The sequence below is a fragment of the Podarcis melisellensis genome (genome assembly GCF_964234715.1).
Source record: "Podarcis melisellensis genome assembly, chromosome: 13".
NCBI classification, from domain to species: Eukaryota; Metazoa; Chordata; class Lepidosauria; order Squamata; family Lacertidae; genus Podarcis; species Podarcis melisellensis.
Genome location: NC_138545.1, coordinates 10,669,535 through 10,692,564, shown reverse-complemented (window position 1 = coordinate 10,692,564; position 23,030 = coordinate 10,669,535). Strand labels below are relative to the sequence as shown.

The 23,030-nt window shown below is 42.7% G+C and overlaps 2 protein-coding genes across 2 annotated transcripts in view; both read right to left on the bottom strand.

Moving 5' to 3' along the window:
* LOC309356013 (vomeronasal type-2 receptor 26-like) overlaps positions 1 to 694 on the bottom strand; it is a gene marked incomplete at its 5' end in the record, with an annotated part of 29,403 nt that extends 28,709 nt beyond the window's left edge. Inside the window, one exon of the mRNA XM_081887188.1 lies at positions 617 to 694. Coding sequence (XP_081743314.1) covers positions 617 to 694 — 78 coding nt within the window. The remainder of the gene's footprint in view (positions 1 to 616) is intronic.
* Positions 695 to 7,974: 7,280 nt separating this feature from the next.
* LOC309356012 (vomeronasal type-2 receptor 26-like) lies at positions 7,975 to 22,140 on the bottom strand (the record flags this gene model as incomplete). The annotated part of the gene is made up of 5 exons (XM_081887187.1): positions 7,975 to 8,284; positions 8,804 to 8,916; positions 14,437 to 15,332; positions 21,684 to 21,810; positions 22,129 to 22,140. 5 exons carry the CDS (start codon positions 22,138 to 22,140, stop codon positions 7,975 to 7,977), a joined length of 1,458 nt encoding a protein of 485 aa, XP_081743313.1.
* Between the last annotated feature and the right edge of the window lie 890 nt (positions 22,141 to 23,030).

Here is a 23,030-nt window from a genome sequence, read left to right as displayed (position 1 = left end):
AGACTAAGAGGCAGAGGAGGAGAAAGGAGAAAAGCAGAGTCTAGAGAAAGTGATGACATAATTGCTATCCTCTTCTGGGGACCTACCAGTGAGGCTTCAGGCCCCAGATACCCCTGGTGGTGGGCATACAGGGAAAGATGAGGAGTTGGCGATGGGGCCTTCCAGGACGTGTCCAGGTAGTGGCAGCCGTCTGATGGGCTGCTCTTCTCTTTTCTCTTTGATATGAGGATCCCTGCAAAAGCCAGTGCCTGGTGTTGGGGTCCTGGTTGTGCTCCCTTATAATTATGCGCCTGGGGCCCCCAACCTTACACCACTGGGTAACTGGACAGGTAAGAGAGACAGAGAATTGGTGAGGGATGTGGATAGAAAATGGAGGGGTTTTCAGTATGGAGAAGGTGGTTGGCACAGCTTCAGTTATGTGTAGTTTTTTCCTTATGTCATCTAAAGTCTGTTTACTAGCATTATAGGAAATATTCTAATTCCCATCTTTGATAAAATTACTAAAGGTTTATTTTTTAATTTCTTAAGTTTTATTCTTTTATTTCTTTACTGATAAGTAAATACCTACTCACATAATGTACCAATGCAGTGAATGCTTTGTAAGAGGGAACAATACCTGCCAAGGATCTGCATACTGAGGAGAGAGTTTTTCCTTAGCATCTCTTCTGTTGCGGATGGTTCCAGCCAAGTGCATGCTATTTAAGGCATGTGCCAAAGCATAGACAGCATTATAAATACTGTAGCTGTGGCCAGTCATGCTCATTACAAAATATGGTGCAGGAAGGCTCTCCAGCATCTCCTCTCCAGTACATGTGGTTGCTGAGAGTGTGGTATTTGGAAGTGAACAACTGAATGCATCTTCCCAGAAATCTTGGATAAAACCATCCGCGTCTGTCCAATGAGGACGTAAACTCTGAAGAAAGTCTTTAAAGTTGTGAATCTCCTTGGAGTGAATTGCAAAGGAGATAGCACCATGGAACATTCGTATATTAACAGTAAATTTTTGAAGGCTATATAATATGAAATCAATTTGGGTAGTTGTAATCCATACTGTTCCTTCACGTGAATTCTTTTGAGGAAATAGTAGCTGAGATAACTCCATTGTGCTTAAAGCAGCTGACAACCATATACTAAATCTACTTTCTCCATATACAAGAACTACATTGGTTCTGCTGGTTGTGAAAATTGGTAACCAGATCCTTGAGTCATGCAGTTGGTTACTGTTATAAATTAGATTGAGTTCCACTCTTTCTGTGAATGCTGAACAGATTCCATTCTTGAAAAGCATTGGCTCAATTGTCTGTAAGAAACGTTCTCCAGCTTCATTAGCTGGAGTCATGAGCCCAACCCATTTCCATCTGAAATGCAGAAGTAACCAGATAATTCCTTGATACTGAAGGTTTTCATTGGGGACCATGCGGTAGAAGGAAGGGAACTTGGTTCCATAATTTATGAGTGGTTCAAATGAACCATATGAAATCTGTGAAAACAAGAAATCATGATATCCCAAAATATTTGTATATAAACACACACACACACACACACACACACACACACACACTGAATATATATCCCAAATGTAACAAATTACATAGAAAAACAGATATAATCTTGCTCATGGTTTCTACAGATATTTATTGTTATTATTATGGCATCATCCCAGCTTTTTACCGTTACACACTGATTGTCTCCAAGTAGAGAGGAGCATTTATCATCGCTCATCTTAATATAGTAAATGGAAGACTCAACTAAGTCCAAAGTGGAGGTGGATCATGTACTTTTGCTCTGTAACCTTTATAGTGTTTGTAGGGAGTGGTTGATTCTCTACCTATTTATATTTATTATTAATATTATGGCATCATCACAGCTTCATTCTTGTACATTTTGATTGTAACTAAGAATAGGGGAGCATTTATCATGGCTCATGTTTATATACAAAGTGGATGTTTAAGCAAAACTCCAAGGTAGAAGTGGAGTGATAGAAATTGTTGATTATGTACTTTTGCTCTGTAACCTTTGTAATGTTTGTAGGAAGCCATTGATCTACTAAGTACTCTCTCAGGACGTCTTCCTGGGAAATCCTGAAGAGCTCCATTAGATTGTACAGTGGTACCTCTGGTTAAGTACTTAATTCGTTCTGGAGCTACGTTCTTAACCTGAAACTGTTCTTAACCTGAAGTACCACTTTAGCTAATGGGGCCTGATGCTGCTGCCGCGCCGCCTCTGCATGATTTCTGTTCTCATCCTGAAGCAAAGTTCTTAACCTGAAACACTATTTCTGGGTTAGCGGAGTCTGTAACCTGAAGCGTATGTGTCAGGGAACTGACATCTAAAGCGCCGCAGGTGCAAAGGCTCCCTGAGGTTGAGAGAGCAGTAGCAGCGGAAGAGGGAACCAGTAGAGGGCGAGCAAGAACTCCAAGGGAAAGTGAGTCGGAGGGATGGCTCAGAGACGCTTCAAGCGAAACCAGTGGGGAGGTCTCAGGACCTCCTATAGGGACACCCACACCTCGACGGAAACTGTCACGCCGAGAGGCCAGACGACGTGTTTCCGTTAAGGAGCTTTTATGTTGGAAACGTTTCCGAAAGCAGCCACTTTCGGATTCTACTAGTGATTGACGCAGCCATGCTGGAGGGGCTCCGTCACAGGCAGAGGTTTGAAAACCTGATCAAACTCTGAGGGACTTGCATTTTACGCACAAGCAGCTCATCGTCCCATCACAGCAATCCGAAAGTCACCGAAAGCCAGCTTGTGCAGAGAGAAGCATCATGAGCAACCCAGCCGGAACCGGGGGTGCAGGAGCAGCTGGAGGGGGTCCAAGCCTGGAAGAAAGGTACAGAGCGTTGGAGATCCAGTTGGCGCTGCAAACGGCGACGCTTGAGGAGAGGAGGGCTCAGGATGCAGAAAAGGGAAAGGAGAAAACCACCCCGCTCGCCAGAAAGGTACCAGGATTGGTGCAGAAATTCGGGGGGGATCCCAGGAACTATCATGCCTTTAGAACAGAGATGCAATACGCTCTAAACTTGCAGTTTGATGACTTCCCCGACGAGGAATCGCGAGTGGCGTATGTGATTGGCCATCTCGAATCCGGGGCGAAAGATTGGGTTAGACCCCTGATGGCAGCGAATAATGAGATCTTAAAGGACACGAGGAAGTTTTTTCGTGCCATGGACCTGATGTTTTCCAGCGATATTGAGCAGGGGGTGGTGCGAAGGCAGTTAATGGCTTGCCAGCAAGGAAGCAGATCTGTCCGTGAGTACTGGACTGAATTTACTATGCTGATTCATAAATTGGGGTGGGACCTATCGGCAGAGCCCATCCAAATGCTTTTCGAAGAGGGGCTTTCTTCAACCGTCAAAGATGAGCTTTCCCGGGGGCCCAGGGCGGAGTCTATGGACCAATTAACCAAATCTGCGCTGGCCATAGGAGCGCGCCAGGAGGCGAGGGCTTTGGAAAGGCGGGAAGGGAAAGGAGACCGTTGGAGGGAGTTCCGCATTCCAGACATTCCAGAGCCATCTTTCCCGCCGGCAGAGCCGATGGAAGTTGGAACAGCGCGGGCGCGCGCAGTTTCAAATCCCAGTGAAGGGCGGAAGAAGGAGGGAAAGAGCGCCAAGAGATGTTATCTTTGCCAACAGCCAGGGCACTTTGCCAGAGTCTGCCCACAAAGAAAGGAATGGCAAGGGATGGCAGGAGCTGTTGGGGGAAAGGAAGAGGAAAGCAAGGAGCAAGTAAAAGCCAACGCCTGGCTGCCACCGTCGGGGCACAGCAGCCAGGCCAAAGAGCAATGAAAGTGCCCATGCCAGAACCTCCCAGACCTGCTTTAGTGATAGAGGTGTTACTAGAACTGCCAAACGGACACCCACTAAAGGTCAAGGCGCTTTTGGATTCAGGCAGCTCCTGTAATTTCATGAGTAAGGAGTTTGCAGCTGAGCACCAGATACAGACCATCCCTTTAAGTAACCCCTTGCAGGTGACTACGATTGACGGCAGAGAGCTGTTGGGGGGAGAAGTTAGCCAACAGACTGTCCCGATGGTAATGAGAGTGGCAAGGCACACCGAACAGATAGCGTTTAATGTGGCCATCCTGGGAGGAGCGCCCATCATTTTGGGGATGAGCTGGCTGGCGCTACACGATCCGCTAGTGGGCTGGCATCAGAGGGTGGTCTCCTTTGGGTCAGCGCATTGCCTAGAACACTGCAAGGAGGGGAAGGTCTCGGGAGGAGACAGAGTCACCCTAGCGGGGATGGAAGTGATGGGCAAAGGGAAGGTGCCCCCGCAATACGTAGATCTGAGCAACGTATTCAGCGAAAGGGAAGCAGACAAACTGCCACCGCATAGACCCTTTGACTGTCAAATCAACCTACTCCCAGGGGCCCAACTCCCAGTAGGCAAGCTGTACGCCATGTCAGACAGGGAGATGCAGGAGCTGAGGGAGTTCATTGACAAAAACTTGAAGCGAGGTTTCATCAGAGAGTCCCGAGCGGTGGGGGGCAGCCCAGTGTTTTTTGTGGACAAAAAGAACACAGACAAACCGAGACTGGTGTGTGACTTCAGGGGCCTCAATGCAGTGTCGGAGCCCCTGGCTTTCCCTATGCCCCGAATTGACGACATTTTGACCAGAGTAAGGAAGGGAACTACTTGCCATTCACGAAGCATTCCGGAGGTGGAGACATTTATTAATTGGGGCACAACACAAGGTGCAAGTGTGCACCGACCACAAAAATTTAGAGTATTGGAGAACAGCTCGAGTGCTCAACCAACGACAAGTGAGATGGGCACAGGAATTCTCCAAATTTAACTTTGAGATTTGTTATGTGCCAGGCCCAGAAAACGTCAGGGCGGATGCGCTCTCACGCAAACCAGAATATTGGGAAGGGGAGGGGGTGATCGAAGAGAGACATGTCATCCCGGAGGACCGCTGGGTGTGTGGGGCGGCGCTGGTGGGGCAACGGGAACTGGTGGAGGAAACGGAAAATGATGAATATGCCCAGGATAAGCTCAGAGGTCTCAGGGGGGAGGGCGAGAGCCCCGGAGGTTTTGAGGAAAGAAATGGGGCATTGTATTACAAAGGGGCCCTGTATATACCCGAAGGTGAATTGAGGGGGAGAGTACTCAAGCAGTTGCATGATAGCCCCACGGCGGGACATTTTGGGCAACACAAAACCATGTGGTTGGTTACCAGGGAATTTTGGTGGCCTAAGGTGAGGGAAGATGTAAGGGAGTATGTAAGAGGGTGTGACCAATGTCAGCGAGCCAAAGGGGAAAGAAGGGCGCCGGCAGGGTTATTAGAACCTTTACCCACACCAGAACGGCCTTGGGAAGCGATATCAATAGATTTTATGACGGATCTGCCAAGGTCCAAGGGGAAAACAGCCATCATGGTAGTAGTAGACCTGTTAACTAAGATGTGCCATTTTGTAGCATGATCACATGCAGTCACAGCGGAAGAAACGGCGAAGTTGTTTGTGGAACATATCTTTAGGTTGCACGGGGCTCCCTCGAGGGTGATCTCAGATCGAGGCAAACAATTTACTTCCAGGTTCTGGAGGAAGCTCATGAGCTTGCTACACGTGGAAGTTAATTTTTCAACTGCCCGGCACCCTGAAACCAACGGGCAGGCGGAAAGGGCAAATGGCATTCTTCAACAATATCTTAGGTGTTATGTCAATGACAGAGAGAACGATTGGGTCGAAAAGTTGGCGTTGGCAGAATTTGCCTACAATAATGCGGAGAATGTGTCCACAGGGATGAGTCCCTTTTTGGCTAATTACGGGTGTCACCCCAGGGCATTTCCAGGGGAAGGAGGGGAGAGATGGAGCGTTCCAGCGGCTGAACATTTTGTAGAAGAGATGGAAGCCATCCATCAGCAGCTCCAGCTCAACTTAGAAAGGGCCAAGGCACAATATAAGAAGCAGGCAGACAAGAACAGAAGGGAAGGTGAAACCATAAGGGTGGGGGATCAAGTGTGGTTGTCAACCCAAGGGTTGCCGTTCAAAGGGGGTTGTAAGAAACTGAGGCCCAGAAGATTGGGACCCTTTGAGGTGATTCAGCAGGTCAACCCGGTATCTTTCAAACTCCGATTACCCAACCACATGAAATTGCACCCAGTGTTCCACAGGTCGTTACTGTCACCATACAGGGGGGGACGTGAAGGGGAGCACGTCAGGGGACCAGCCTTGGAAGAGAGGGAACGCCGCAACCATGTAGCGGAAATCCTCGATTCCAGGTGGAAGGGTAATCAGGTGGAGTATTTGGTGGCGTGGGAAGGGGAACCGGAGTCAGAAAACACCTGGGTAAGTGCAGAGGAAGTCAATGACGAGGTTTTAACAGAAACGTTCCACCAAAGGTTCCCGAGGAAACCTCAGCCTATAGCAAGGTTTAGGAGGGAGTATTTCGGCACCACCGATGAGGAAGAGGAAATGGAAGGGTTCGCGGAGTCGGAGTTGGAAGATGGAGTGGACTCTGATGACGAAGAGTACCTAGAGAGTAGGAACAGCAACAAGTGGAAGGAAATGTTCGCGACGTCGGAAGATGAGGGAGGTTCTTTCAGGGGTTTTACCTCCTCACCGCCAGTAGGAGAGGAGACGGGAGGGGGTGAAGGGGGCCCTGGAGGGGAGGTGGATGTCAGGGAACTGACATCTAAAGCGCCGCAGGTGCAAAGGCTCCCTGAGGTTGAGAGAGCAGTAGCAGCGGAAGAGGGAACCAGTAGAGGGCGAGCAAGAACTCCAAGGGAAAGTGAGTCGGAGGGATGGCTCAGAGACGCTTCAAGCGAAACCAGTGGGGAGGTCTCAGGACCTCCTATAGGGACACCCACACCTCGACGGAAACTGTCACGCCGAGAGGCCAGACGACGTGTTTCCGTTAAGGAGCTTTTATGTTGGAAACGTTTCCGAAAGCAGCCACTTTCGGATTCTACTAGTGATTGACGCAGCCATGCTGGAGGGGCTCCGTCACAGGCAGAGGTTTGAAAACCTGATCAAACTCTGAGGGACTTGCATTTTACGCACAAGCAGCTCATCGTCCCATCACAGTATGTAACCCGAGGTACCACTGTATATGCTATCCTTCTCTGAGCACTATAAACCAAATCATATAAAATATCAGTAAAATACAAAATACTTTACCAACACTATTTAAAACAACTAAAATGAAATACAACAATGTAGCAGAATAGCACAATGCTGACACCACTATATAAGGCTCTGAAGTGACAGATGACAAATGCGAGAACAATGCAAGAAAACACTTCTTCAATTAGCCTCTGAAAATGAACAATGTTGACTAACATCATACTTTGGGAAAGGACTATCTTGATTTTTAAGGGGAGGAAAATTTTTAGTGAATGTGTTCTCAGCAATTTTTGCTTATGAATCCAATGCCAATGTCAAATACTGAGTACCTCACAGGAAGCCAGTGCAGTGCTTTCAGGATTGATGAATATGAACCAGTCTAGGTGCCTCCTTTACAAACCTGGCAGCTTTACAGAAATCTTCTATTACATCTATTCAACACAAATTGCCCTTCTTACACACATTGTTGGATATGCTTATTATGGCTCTTTTACTTTGTCTATTTCCCCACTCCATATTTATGAATCAGTAGATTCCTTATAAAGGGACGCGGGTGGCACTGTGGGTAAAACCTCAGTGCCTAGGACTTGCCGATGGCATGGTCGGCGGTTCGAATCCCCGCGGCGGGTTGAGCTCCCGTTGTTTGGTCCCAGCTCCTGCCCACCTAGCAGTTCGAAAGCACAATTAAGTGCAAGTAGATAAATAGGTACCGCTTTATAGCGGGAAGGTAAACGGCGTTTCCATGTGCTGCTCTGGTGCCGGTTTGCCAGAGCACTGGCTCCCGGCCTCTAGAGTGAGATGAGCGCACAACCCTAGAGTCTGTCAAGACTGGCCCGTACGGGCAGGGGTACCTTTACCTATTTACCTTAGATTCCTTATGCAAGGACAGCATGAAATCTCTGTTTTTCAAAATCCATATTCTACCTGTGGAATCTTGAAAAGACCTAAGACGTTTGCCATACACCAGGAGGTATCAGAGCTGAGTCCCCCAATGACTCCTATGACATTTTTCTGGATGCCACAACTGTAGTTGGGAACAAAGTGACGTGATTTAAAGAGCAGGTCCAGAGTGTTTCGGTAAGTCATCTTTGAATCATAATAGCTATCATAGATGTGGAAGCCGAGAGAGACATTTGGCAACATCCTGGGATTCTTGTTGATCTCATCAACAGCAAAGACCAAGGCCAGGATTTGCTGGTAGAACTTTGTCAACACCCTGCAAATGAAGTGAGATTTTGTTTAATGGGAAAATTAAACAGTGCACAGAATCTAGATAGGAGAGATTCACCTGCCTGCCTACAAAGAGAGGATGAAGCCAACAAAGTTAATCTACTTATTTGGGCAATCTAAGAATACTGTGTAATTAAAAAAGCTGTTTCTTCATATCTTCAGCAACCCGTGTTTGTTTTCACCACCTTGAAAATTTGGGTATCATCAAAAAAGTTGAGTACCATACTACTTTTCTATATGCTTTTCCTATTTTTTATGCCATCTCTTTTCTCTTTCTCTTACTCTCTTTCCTATCTCTCTTTACACAATTTGACTCAAAAAAAGCTTATTGTTCATTGACAGTATGCACATAGCCTATATACACAGAGATTTCTAATAAAATCTCTCCACACATTTAAAAAAATAAAGTTCTAAAGCTATCTTCCTCCCCAATCAATCAAAGTTATTTTTAGTCAGATATAGCATATAAGGAATAATTAAATAATATTAGTTAACGCTTACTTACAGTGGAGCATCCATGAAGCCCTGGGAAGGGTGTTTCTTGAATGATAATTTGGGGTGTATGTAATAGATATGAGATGCCATTGCACCAATGACCAGGTCACCTGGCTCATACCACTTGTGTGGAACATGAACATAATGATTTGTTGTGCATTGAGCGCTTTGTCCTTGGGACACTATATTGGGGAGTAGCAGAAGCAGCAGGAGCAACACCCTGATGGCAAATTCCCTTGTGTGCATGGGCTCCCCTGCTTCTCTCTACAGTATTATTCCTCTCCTCCACCTGATCTGAACAGGACAAATTGGGTGGCAGCTGATTCTGTCAATTTGGCACTGTAAGGGACATGTATCCACCTTATTGTTAGCTTGAACATTGTCACAACAGAATGCCTTGGATACCAAATAAGATGCAGTGGTTTGATATGAAAGAGGGAAACTGATAACTGATAAGTAACAGAGCCCTGCCTAGTTGTCTTTGGAGCACAGAGGAGCTTATAATCATTTCAGGCTTGCTTGTTGATTCTTTTTTTCCACTCTGGCATTTGGCGGTTCAGTCAGGTAGTTTGATTATTGTAATTTGAGTAATGATAGGGGAGAGAATCACTTGTGCAGTGTTTTTGGATTCTATGGTGCATCAGCAGTAGGGGAACTGCCAAAATAATATTATTATTAATTTTTAAATATATATTCTTATTGATTTACTAATATTGTTCCAATAGCGACCTCAATATAACAATACCAATTTTATCCAAATAATGCAATTATGAATGCCAATTTTTCAAATGTCAAATTATATGATTTAATTAAATGTTTCCCCTTGCATGCTAGATTTGATGGCTTCATTCTTCTTCATTAATTCTGTGTTCCACTATGTTAATAATTTCCTTTGCATTCTTTCCACATATAGTAATCTCTTAGATAACAGCTACAGTCTTGTGATTTCTATTTGTGTTGGTATATATTGTTGTTGTTGTTGTTTAGTCGTTTAGTCGTGTCCGACTCTTCGTGACCCCATGGACCAGAGAACGCCAGGCACCTCTGTCCTCCACTGCCTCCCGCAGTTTGGTCAAACTCATGCTGGTAACCGCGAAAACACTATCCAACCATCTCGTCCTCTGTCGCCCCCTTCTCCTTGTGCCCTCCATCTTTCCCAACATCAGGGTCTTCTCCAGGGAGTCTTCTCTTCTCATGAGGAGGCCAAAGTACTGGAGCCTCAGCTTCACAATCTGTCCTTCCAGTGAGCACTCAGGGTTGATTTCCTTCAGTATGGAGAAGTTTGATCTTCTTGCAGTCCATGGGACTCTCAAGAGTCTCCTCCAGCACCATAATTCAAAAGCATCAATTCTTCGGCGATCAGCCTTCTTTATGGTCCAGCTCTCACTTCCATACATCACTACTGGGAAAACCATAGCTTTAACTATACGAACCTTTGTTGGCAAGGTGATGTCTCTACTTCTCAAGATGCTGTCTAGGCCTGTCATTCCCTTCTCCCAAGAAGCAGGCGTCTTTTAATTTCGTGGCTGCTGTCACCATCTGCAGTGATCATTGAGCCCAAGAAAGTAAAATCTCTCACTACCTCCATTTCTTCCCCTTCTATTTGCCAGGAGGTGATGGGACCAGTGGCCATGATCTTCGTTTTTTTGATGTTGAGCTTCAGACCATATTTTGCGCTCTCCTCTTTCACCCTCATTAAAAGGTTCTTTAATTCCTCCTCACTTTCTGCCATCAAGGTTGTGTCATCTGCATATCTGAGGTTGTTGATATTTCTTCCGGCAATCTTAATTTCGGCTAGGGATTCATCCAGCCCAACCTTTCGCATGATGAATTCTGCATATAAGTTAAATAAGCAGGGAGACAAAATACAGCCTTGTCGTACTCCTTTCCCAATTTTGAACCAATCAGTTGTTCCATATCCAGTTCTAACTGTAGCTTCTTGTCCCACATAGAGATTTCTCAGGAGACAGATGAGGTGATCTGGCACTCCCATTTCTTTAAGAACTTGCCATAGTTTGCCATGGTCGACACAGTCAAAGGCTTTTGCATAGTCAATGAAGCAGAAGTAGATGTCTTTCTGGAACTCTCTAGCTTTCTCCATAATCCAGCGCATGTTTGCAATTTGGTCTCTGGTTCCTCTGCCTCTTCTAAATCCAGCTTGCACTTCTGGGAGTTCTCGGTCCACATACTGCTTGAGCCTTCCTTGTAGAATTTTAAGCATAACCTTGCTAGCGTGTGAAATGAGTGCAATTGTGCGGTAGTTGGAGCATTCTTTGGCACTGCCCTTCTTTGGGATTGGGATGTAGACTGATCTTCTCCAATCTTCTGGCCACTGCTGAGTTTTCCAAACTTGCTGGCATATTGAGTGTAGCACCTTAACAGCATCATCTTTTAAAATTTTAAATAGTTCAGCTGGAATACCATCACTTCCACTGGCCTTGTTATTTGCAGTGCTTTCTAAGGCCCATTTGACTTCACTTTCCAGGATGTCTGGCTCAAGGTCAGCAACCACACTACCTGGGGTGTTCGAGACATCCATATTTTTCTGGTATAATTCCTCTGTGTATTCTTGCCACCTCTTCTTGATGTCTTCTGCTTCTGTTAGGTCCTTTCCACTTTTGCCCTTTATTATGGAAATCTTTGTACGAAATGTTCCTTTGGTATATATTAGGTAATTTATAAAGTTTGAAGTGAGGAACTCTAAGTGTAGTCCTTATTCTTTCCTGTGTGTGACAAGTTCCCCCCATGATGTTTTTCTTTCCATATATGGTGCTGTATCCTTCATCCCTGCAACTGTTGATATTTCCCATCATGCCCTGGGAGAAGCGGTTATCGCACAGTTTCCAACAGTCACTTCATCACTTTGTCCTGTGTTTGGCTTCCAGTAAAAAAGCAGTGTTCACCATTTTTTTCCAGCCTAGGAGGAATGGTCTGAATCCAGACCACAGATGTTGAACCCAAATGCATCTATTACTACAGCTGGTAGACAGGAAGCCGGATCTGCCAATGTAATTATATTTGTAACATCACAAAATCATAGGCAAGGAATGAACCTACAAGGTCAGCAGGATGGCTAGAGTTGAGCTGGTCCCATCCTTTCCCCGATTCTTAATTTGTTAGTACTGTGGTATCCATCACCCTCCCACTTATGTAACACTGATGAGACATAGTTTGCCATCCTATTAACTGAATGGTGGCAGCTATTCTGAATAGCATCCTTGCCTTATCAAGAAGTGGGGACACTGAATTATAGCATCAATAGACCAATGGGTTATCAGATCCATACAAAGCATGATGGAGAACCACAACAACTTGGAAAAGGTAGTTGTGACAAACATGGCACCTCAGTTACCGCTCACGCCCATGTGTCCGCTCTCACTTAAATATATTGTCCCCACCTCATCAAACAACCTTTGAGCTGAAGCCTTAAGAACAAAACCTAACAATCCCTGAATACCTGTAGGGGATCTTTATGAGGGGGATAACCCAAAGTGTTCTTTAAATAAACAATAAAGATTAATTTTAAAACAAGGTAGTATAACACAAGTGGAGAAACTTAGCTTACTTCAATAATAATACGCTAGTTCACTTCAATTCGCTTTCAGAGGTTTCGGCTTTATAGTTCTAAGGTGGTACTTTCCTTCATTTACCCACCCCTTTAACAAATGCAACTCCTGATGTACTTTCAGTAATAGTCTTAAGGGCTCACCACACACACCCCTTCCTTCCCTGGGATTTGGGCGTCTCTTCTTTCCTCAGAAGAGTCTCTCCCCTCCAGATTAGTTTGAGCTGACCTAAGTAGACTCATCTCTTTCAGCTCCTCCTTCTCCTGTTTCACCCTCAGTCTCCCAGGAAATTTGGTCCTATTACTCCTGCAGGACAATACACTCAGTCCTTCACTGTACACTCGGAGTGGATGTTTTATTCCAGAACCAACTCTCCCTCCTCAACGCTCTTTATATTTCAACCTGACTCCTATCCTATCTCCCTACCTAACTCTCAGACTCCCTTCTCCACCCCCCTCTTAACCACACTCTAACTCCATCTCTCTCCAAAGCCTCTCCTTTTAAACTCTCCCTCCTGGAACCACAGCCAACCAGAGGCTGCCGTTCTTTAAGCATTTGCTGGCAGGAGAAAAAAGTAAAAAGAAATACTTGTGGAACCAACTTTTCCGTCACAATAGACACAACATTTTACAAGGACTAGAAGAAACACGACGGAAGCATTAATTGCCACACACAGGAAGAACACGGATGTAGTTTGAGTGCCACATTTGTAGTTCTATGAATCATTTAATGTGTCAACACAAATAGAAGTTATCCATATTGCAGTTGTTGTATAAGGGATTATTATTTTGACTGGAATATAATAGAAATTAATATGATCTTGGAATGCGGAAATAAAGGAAATCTAGCATGTGGGGGGCACCTAAATTATATGATTCGGTATTTGAGTGATTAGTATTAGTATTACAATTTGGTATTGTTTTAATGACGCTATTATTGGATGGTAATTGAAAATAAATAAAAATATTATAAAAGAAATAGCATAAATAGACTTTAAATCAACTTAGAAACAACACATCTGTATTCTCTTAAGCCAATTGGCTTACTTGAGATATTCTCTGCCACCACTCTTTCAAACTGGTTAGAAGTATAATTCAGAAAAAAAGGTTTGTCCTATTAGTGTTAGTAATATCCAATGTGTTTTCCTCCAGATATTGTTGCATATCACTGCTACTTTTCTTTCTTAAAACTATTTAAAAAAACAAGGGAAATGGCTGTTTTAAACTTCTCCTTCTTCTATTCATCAGCTGCTTTGTGGGTGAGAGATAAAGAATGTAGAGCCCTTAACTATTTCACAGTGTTTTTTGTTCCTGGTACCCTGTGTCGTCTTCAAGATGAATTGATAAGAGACTTTTTATTAACAATCATTCATACAGTACATGTACAACATTGAACCACTGAAATTAACCATTTCTAAAAGAAAAGGATGATAGTTTTGCTATTAAGGTTCCATTTGCTTTAAATATACAGTAATACATGACAGGGGTGTATGGAGTGTTAGGGAGGGGTAGTAACTCTAGCGGGGAACAAGTCGTGCTCCTTCTGGGGTAGTTTGTCTACCTCAGATCCCCACCCGGCCCTCAGTTCTCACCTGTAGCTCCTAGAAATTGTCAGCTTGCAACAGCAGCCACATCCCATGAAACAGATTCAACTGGCTCCCTAAACCATGTGACAGCAGCCAATGGGCCTCAAATCCTCAGTGAATTAGGGAATTTCTCTGCATGCAAAGACAGGACATAGAATTGAGAGCAAAAGTGGGCCCAATGCTTAAAAAGGTGGCTACTGCAGGTGCTGTAGAGGGAAATGAGGGGCAGGTGGGTTTTGTAAACCTAAGAAGGGAGCCCACTTAGGAGAAAGAACCTTTGAATCTAAACCTCCATTGCTTTACAGCATTACTCATTTGTGAAAAAGGCTTTGGGAGTAGAACCTGGGAAAAATCTGCACCCATTGCCTTTGGGAAACTTTGGCAGACAAAAAAGTTAAGAAGCAAATTCTACACACATCCAGAGTTAGGACGTGTAAAGTGATACCAGCCAGCAAGTCCCAAAAGAGCCACAAATTCCACTGTCATTTATACCTTTCTTTGTGTTAGCTGCTCTTTGTTGTTCAGGTCAGGCCTCACCACAATAATGTAGCATTTAGGGGTGAAAATGCAAGTCAGTAACCCAGCACCAGAAGCAATGATGGAGAAGATTTCCACAGCCACCATGTATTTTCCTCTCGTGCTCAGGTAGGTTGGAATGAAGGAGAGCCAAACACTGCAGAAGACCAGCATGCTGAAGGTGATGAACTTGGCTTCATTGAAAGTGTCAGGCAACTTCCTGGCTAGAAAGGCCACTGTGAAGCTGATAGTGGCCAAGAAGCCCATGTAGCCCAAAACACAACAGAACATGGAGACTGACCCTTCATTACATAGATATATGATTTCTTCAGTCATTGAGTGCATGTCCACATCTGGGAATGGGGGAGAGGTTGCCAGCCAGAGGACACAGATTCCTACTTGAACAATGGAGCAGGAAAAGACAATGGAATAAGCCAGTTCTTTGCCTACCCATTTCCTCATATTGGATCCTGGTTTGGTAGCCATGAATGCCAAAACCACCAATATGGTTTTGGCTAAGATGCTGGAGAGGGCCACAGAGAAGACAATGGCAAAAGCAGTTTGCCGGAGAAGGCAAGTTACCATATTAGGTTTTCCGAGAAACAACAAAGAAGAGAGGAAACACAAGAGGAGGGAGATAAGGAGACCATAGGTGAGGCTTCGGTTGTTGGCTTTGACTATGGCTGTATTGCGATGCTTAATGAAGATGCCAAGCACCAAAATTGTGATCAGAGAGAATAGGAGCACAGAGGAAGTTGAAACAATGGCCAAGTTTTCATCAAAGGCTAGGAAGTTTGGAATCTTAGGAATGCATAGATCCTGGCCGCTGTTTGGATACTGATCTGCTGGGCAACTGACACATGTTTCCATGTCTGAAAATACAAAAACAATGTGTGACAATTTGAAGAAACCAAAAGTATTCTTAAGAATTCCCTCATCACTAGTCCATTTAGCATAGTGTTTTCTACGTCAGAATGTATAAGAGCTTCAAGTCCAAATGCTTTTATAATAGGTGTATCAAAAATAAAACTTGTGGATCAATACTGGAATTTTCTACATGGGTAACGTCTTTTTTTCTTTATTGTCTCCCTGCTTTTTCTTAGAGCCACATAAACAGTACAACAAAATGAGAAATGCCTTACAGCTGAAATCTTTGAATCTCAGAAAAGTTGGCGCCTCTGGTAATGGCGGAATTCCTCTTGTCGGGAGGAATTTGCCTCGTGGAAAGCCGGGTCTGGCTGCCACGGCAAAGGCGGAGACCCACTAAAAATCACAGGCGGGTGACCCTGTGAATGTGGGATTCGGCGGGCACCTTTTGCGCCCCCCCTACTCGCGGGGAAACCCAGTTTTGGTGATCCGGAGCGACGTGGGGTGAGTGGCGCGGTGCTTCGAATCGACTGCTTCTTCCACGGAGCGAAGCCGCAGAGCTGTTGCCGGAGAGCGCTGACATTTTCCTGAGGACAATTTGATCTTAAAGCAACTACCCGTGAGTAGAGTGAAGAATTGGATTTTTTAACGTCTTAATTTGTCACCGAAATGGGGAGGTTCAAAACAGGAAGTCCGCCTTCCCCTTTTGTAAATAGACTGAAGCAATGAGGCTGCAAGCTAAAGTCTTGGAAAGCCTACTGTAAAGGACTAAATCTTCATCAGTAAAAAATATTAAACCCCCCTTGGAAGCAGGAGAAGAGGGGGGAAGCTTTGGACTGTGTATCCCTGCAGGAATGAGTGAAGGAAGTTAAAATACCACCGCTCCGAACCTGGAAACGGGCTGCTAGTAAGACCGACGTGTTTCGGAAGGTTCATTGACAGCGAATAGAATGTTTGGTGACAGCTAGCTAAATAAGAGAGATACATTGTTTCCATTGTCTCCGTCTGCTCTTAAAAAGGAGTAAAAGTAACTGAAAATTGAAACTAACTCTATTGAACTTTATTGAACTGCTTGAGCTGTGTTTTAAAAGGAGACATTACGGATTAATACAAATAGAAACTGTTTCCCTCTAGTGGAAGCTTTTGAAACTGCTACAAGACCTGGATTAGGGGAATTTCCAGCTGCAAGATAAAAACTGTGTGACTGTGGGACTGACCTTGAATCTTTTAAGTGTTATGGCAGATGGAAAGGAAAAAACAGACCAGTCAATCCCGGAACAAACAACAAGGTCTGGGAAGACCCGGCAGCAACCTAGGAGAGCCTCAACATCAGGGCCCCCTTCTTCTTCTGTGGCTGCACCAACACATTCCAAATTAAGAGGAATGTTAACAGAAGAGGCCCTAGCGGTCGCATTAAGTAAGATAAATGATTCATTGGAACAGCTTAACAAGAAAGCAGACGTGACAAATGCAAAAGTGGATGCTGCAACTACTAAAATTGATTTAAATACAGAAGTATAAATAATTTGGGACAAAAGGTGAATACCAACACAGAAACCATCCAGAAATTGATACAGGAATCTACTTTGATATGGCAGACAGCAGAGGAAGCTAGGGAAAAAGTTGCTGCTGTGGAAGGTAAAGTAACACAATTGGAGAAAGAGAGAGTCCCAGCCCTACAGAGGCAACTTGATGACCACAAGTTGATGCTTTCTATGATTGAGCTTAAAGAAAAACAGACGAATTTGAGGATCAGAGCATTACCTGAATTGGAGAAGGAAAGTTTGATAGACTTCCTCATGCAGGAATTTGCTAATTTTTGGGACTTGGACTTGGATCAAGAAGAGTTCAGAATTGTGAGGGCCTTCAGACTTGGAAGAGGAGGCAAAAAAGAAAAGAATAGAATACGAGATTGTTTGATCACCCTCCGAACTAAAGAAGAGAGAGACAGAATTTTGGGTTGGCACTACCAGAAGACCTTAGAAGTACAACAGTCAAGAGTGGAAATTTTTAAAGATGTCCAGAAATATCTTTTGGATCTTAGGCCTAACTACAGAGATTTGGTTGCCCTGCTGAGAAGGAATAAAATCATCTTCAGGTGGGAATTTCCCCAAGGTCTATCCTTCAGTTTCAAAGGAAGGAAAATAAAAATAAGTTCAGTAGAAGATAAAGCAAAGTTTTTGTATAATTATGAAGAAGATCTACAGAAGGAACTTGGAAAAGAGCCAAGAGCATCGGATAGAAGATCACCAGATAGAGGACTAGAGCAAAGAGCATCAGACAGAAGATCACCAAAAAGAGGAATAGTGGATATATCAGCATTATCCTTTGGATTGGATCTCCCAGTGAACGTGACACCAACACAACTAACAGAAGAAGAGCAAGCATTGGGTGCAGTTGGGGGAAAATCAGAGTAATTACACCATGGCGTTGCAAGTCCTGAGCTGGAATGTAAATGGACTGAACTCCCCAGAAGAAAGGCGGAGAGTCTTTCATTTATTGAAAAAAGAACAATTGGACCTGATTTGTTTACAAGAAACACATGTGATAAGGCTACACAGGAAGATATTGAGTAATAAAAGATCGGGCCATGAATTTATCTCATCGGATAAAGTAAAAAAAAAGAGGAGTAGTTCTTTATGCAAAGGAGAGCCTATCACCGAAATTTATATTCAAAGATGACCAAGGAAGATTTGTTGCAATTGAAATTCAATTACAAGGAGAGAAATTCTTGATAGTAGGTATCTATGCACCAAATGAAGGAAAATCGGAATTCTTTAAGAAGTTACATGAGACTCTGATAGACTATATGAATTATAATATGATTTTGATGGGAGATATGAATGGAGTGGTGTCTACAAATATGGACAAGGCACAGAGACAGGTAGTTACCAAAGATGGTAGACTACCAAAAACTTTCTTTAACATGACTGAAAATATGGATTTAGTTGACATCTGGAGAATGAAGAATCCTCTGGGAAGAGAGGGAACTTTCTTCTCTGAGGCTAAAATGACATGGACAAGAATTGACCAAATTTGGGCAACTAGAGGACTGGTTCCGAAGACCAGCAAAGTGGAGATTTGTCCCAAAACTTGTTCTGTTCATAATGCTGTGAAGATGGAAATGAAATTGACGCCAATTGGTTCCTTTAGATGGAGGGTGAATGATACTTTGTTTAGGAATGAAGAAGTGACCAAGAAGGCCCCAAAAAACTTTGAGAGATTATTTTGAGATAAATATGAATACTACAGTGGAAAAAAGAGTAATATGGGACGCAAGTAAAGCGGTTATGAGAGGATGCAATCAAGAAAAGAATTCAAAACGAAAAAAAGGATAAAATCTTGGACAAAATAAAGGATGGAGAGAAGAAACTGAGAGCAAAACCAAAGTCACAGGAATATTTTACCGCATGGTCCCAAATGAAGACCTTCAGTTTCAGGGAATTATCCGGTTACTTCTGCATTTCAGATGGAAATGGGTTGGGCTCATCACTCCAGCTAATGAAGCTGGAGAACGTTTCTTGCAGAACATTGAGCCAATGCTTTTCAAGAATGGAATCTGTTCAGCATTCACAGAAAGCTTTAAAACCAGTATACATTATAATGGTAACTTACTAAAATTGGTGGACTACAAATGAATATCAATACTAAGGCAGTTCTGATATTTGTGGACACGGAGAAAGCCTTTGATAATATTTCTTGGAGTTTTATGAAGAAGAATTTACAGGGGATGGGGGTAGGTCAAGGTTTTGAAAATGGTATAGGTGCAATTTACTCAGAACAAAAGGCAAAATTAATTGTGAACAATGTAGTGACAGAAGAGTTTAAGATTGAGAAAGGAACACGACAAGGTTGCCCAATCTCTCCATTGCTTTTTATTTCGGTCGTGGAGGTTCTGCTAAATATGATTAGAAGGGACCAATTGGTTAAAGGCATACAAGTGGGAGCTAAACAGTACAAACTGAAAGCATTTGCAGATGATTTAGTATTGACTTTACAGGAGCCAGAATCTAGTACTAAAAGGGTATTGGAACTGATTCAAGAATTTGGACAGGTAGCAGGTTTTAAGCTGAACAAGATGAAAACTAAGGTCTTAGAGAAAAATCTAACTGTGAATGAGAGAGAAAAGTTTCAGGAGGAGACAGGATTAACATTGGTTAAGAAAGTGAAATATTTAGAGGTTTACATGACTGCCAAGAATGTGAACTTATTTAAGGATAATTATGAAAAATGTTGGATTGAAGTGAAAAAGGATTTAGAAATATGGACAAATTTGAAGTTATCATTGTTAGGCCGAATTGCTGTGATAAAAATGAATGCATTGCCAAGGATGTTGTTTTTGTTTCAAACATTGCAAATCTTGGACAAGATGGATTGTTTCAAGAAGTGGCAGAGAGATATTTCCAGATTTGTCTGGCAGGGCAAGAAGCCTTGAATAAAATTTAAGATATTAACCGATGCTAAAGAAAGAGGTGGATTTGCCCTGCCAGACCTTAAAATTTATTATGAATCAGCTGCTTTTTGCTGGCTGAGAGAATGGCTGCTTCTTGAAAACACTGATGTGCTGGACTTAGAAGGTTTCAACAATGTATTTGGTTGGCATGCATATTTGTGGTATGATAAGGTAAAAGCACATAAAGCATTTAAAAACCATATTGTTAGAAAAGCACTGTTTAATGTTTGGATAAGATATAAGGATTTGTTAGAAAATAAAACCCCAAGATGGTTGTCACCAATGAAAGCGAAGGCTCAGAAAAAATTCAATATGGAGGCCAAATGGCTGAAATATTGGGAAATTCTAGAACAAGATGGAGACAGAATAAAACTGCAGAGCTTTGAAAAATTGAAAAACAGAGTGCGAGATTGGCTTCATTATCACCAAATAATGGAGGCATATAACTTGGACAAAAAAGTTGGTTTCGAGGTGGAAAAATCAAAATTGGAAACAGAATTGTTAGATCCCAAAATTAAGAATTTGTCAAGAATGTATAACTTGCTGTTGAAATGGAACACTCAGGATGAAACGGTGAAATCTGCTATGATTAAATGGGCACAAGATGTTGGACATAACATTATGATGGCTGACTGGGAACAGTTATGGATCACAGGTATGACATTTACGGCATGTAATGCTCTAAGAGAGAATTTAATGAAAATGATTTACAGGTGGTACATGACACCAGTCAAGCTTGCAAAAAATTATAATTTACCTGACAATAAATGTTGGAAATGTAATGAGACTGAAGGTACACTCTTTCACCTTTGGTGGACATGCCCAAGGATTAAGAAATTCTGGGAGATGATTTATAATGAAATGAAAAAGGTATTTAAATATACCTTCCTGAAGAAACCAGAGGCCTTTCTCCTGGGCATGGTCGGCCAATTGGTGCCAAAGAAGGACAGAATTTTTTTTATGTATGCAACAACAGCAGCAAGAATACTCATTGCAAAGTATTGGAAGACAAAAGATTTACCCACCCGGGAAGAATGGCAGATGAAGTTGATAGACTATATGGAATTGGCGGAAATGACTGGCAGAATCCGAGACCAGGGAGAAAAGTCAGTGGAAGAAGACTGGAAAAAATTCAAAGATTATTTACAGAAATACTCTAAAATTAAGGAATGTTAGAAAAATGTTGAAATGAAGTTATATGGCTTTAGCAGAAAGGTTATAAGGAATTAAGTACAAATAGATTTTTAATGCATTAAAGGGAAAAAATAAGGTTAGAATAAGTTAAGATAAATTACATGACAGAAAACTGAGGAAGATGGAAAGGAATTGCTGAAACAGTTAATTGAAGTGGAATATAAAAAGGGAGGTGTGAGGAGGTCGTGGAAACAAGTGAATGAAAGATAAGATACTGAAATTATGGATGTGTTTTAAATTGTGTTTCTTGTGTTTTGTTAATTCAATGTTTTTAGTGTCAGTGTTACGTAGTGATTTTGTTTTTGTATTGTATTGTTTTGTTGAATTCTTTTTCTTTCTTTTATAGTCTTTAAACTGTTAAAAATATTATTTTAAAAAAAGAGAGAAATGCATTACAGCTGAAATCTTTGGATCTCAGAAAAGCGAGTTTGATAATAGTTTAATCCTATTGTCAAACAACCTGATTCTTAGGAGAAAACACCACATCTATTCCACCCCAATTTTGTAGAAGTTGGAGGTAAAATATATTAGCTTCCACTAAAAAAGAAATCTTCAAGATGTTTTAAAGATTAAAATATATTGATGTTATCTATAAACAATGAGATGAACACATCTGTTAATTTAAGCCTTTTCTCCTGCGGCAGTTTAATGTCAACAAAATTGCCAGGAGCCCAGAGGTTCTGCATTATCTTAAGATGTCATCTCTAACCTTTCTCATTTGAAATCATTCCTTCTGGACATGGATCACAATCATAGCAGCAAAACTTCTCCCCCTCCTTCTTTTTCTTCCCGTAACCAGGATGGCAGTTGGCATTACATACAGAAAGTGGTGGCACCTATCCAAAGATATAGGAAGAGTTTAATATTATATTGTTTTGGAGAATTTATCCAAAATCCACTATCAGGTGATTTAATAGTAAATAGGAGTACTAATAGTGTGAAATGATCCGTAGCTACACAAGTGGCACAAACTTAAGAAGATGCCTGGACCATCCAACCTTACAGCTGTGTTAGAATTCAGTGTGATTTCATACCTGGCTTCGCCTTTTGATGAAGTCACAATCTAACAGCATTTGCTTCAAGGAGTTCAAATGGTGTTCCTTTGTGTGGCACAAGGAATTGAAGGTAAGCCATTATAGTGGTTCTTTTCCTACCTGCAGGGTCATTACAGGAAACTAGCAATAGGAAATCATCCCATGACTTTTGGGTTGCGCTTTCCTGTTAGGCCACATCCTGTCTCAGAGAGAAATGCTTTGGGCTCCTCCGCCTGACCTGTTCTGGGAGGAGTTGCATTCCGTTTGAAGCAAGAGGTCTGGGAGCACTCCTCTATTCTAACTCATCAGGGGTGGAGCCAACATGGCGCCGAGGTAAGACGCGCCTACCGGTGCTCTTCGGACTTCTTTTAAACTTCTTTTAATCTTCTTTTAATCTTTTATATTTTATCTTAACTGACCCAGTCAGTCTTTGAAGCATTTTATAATTGCTGCAGCTGCATGCTATGGCAACTCTCTGAGAGATTTGGCCCTGCTCCAGACTGCTGCAGACTGCTCCTTGTTTCTCTCTTATCAGCGGGCCGGCCTCGGCTGCTAAAAGAGAAGAGAACGCCATTATCTTAATTGGAGAGAGGGCTTAGAGGAAGACGCTGTCAAGTGTTATGTTATTTTTAGAATCGTATAATCCCTGGCCTGAGGAAAGTATGGGTCAGAACAAACGCTTGAGAGACTTTGACGAGCCCCTATCATCCCCTAAACCAAAACTATCAAGGTTGGGGCCACACCGGAATAGAGGAGGGAGTGACCATGCCGAGCATTGCTTTGTGGTGGAAACCCAAAATCGCTTCCTACCTCTAATTGATTTAGAAGCCAATCCAATTCTAATGACTCAAAATTTTTCAAAAGCAAAGTGTGTTAAAGGAGAATACGAAAGAAAAACTCTCATCACAGGAAGATGGTTTAACATCTGATATGGGGGAGTTCCCCAGTTGTGAGCAGTTACACTTAGTAATTAAGACCCTTCACTGTATTTTTAAAAGGCTGGATGAGGTATCTTCACAATT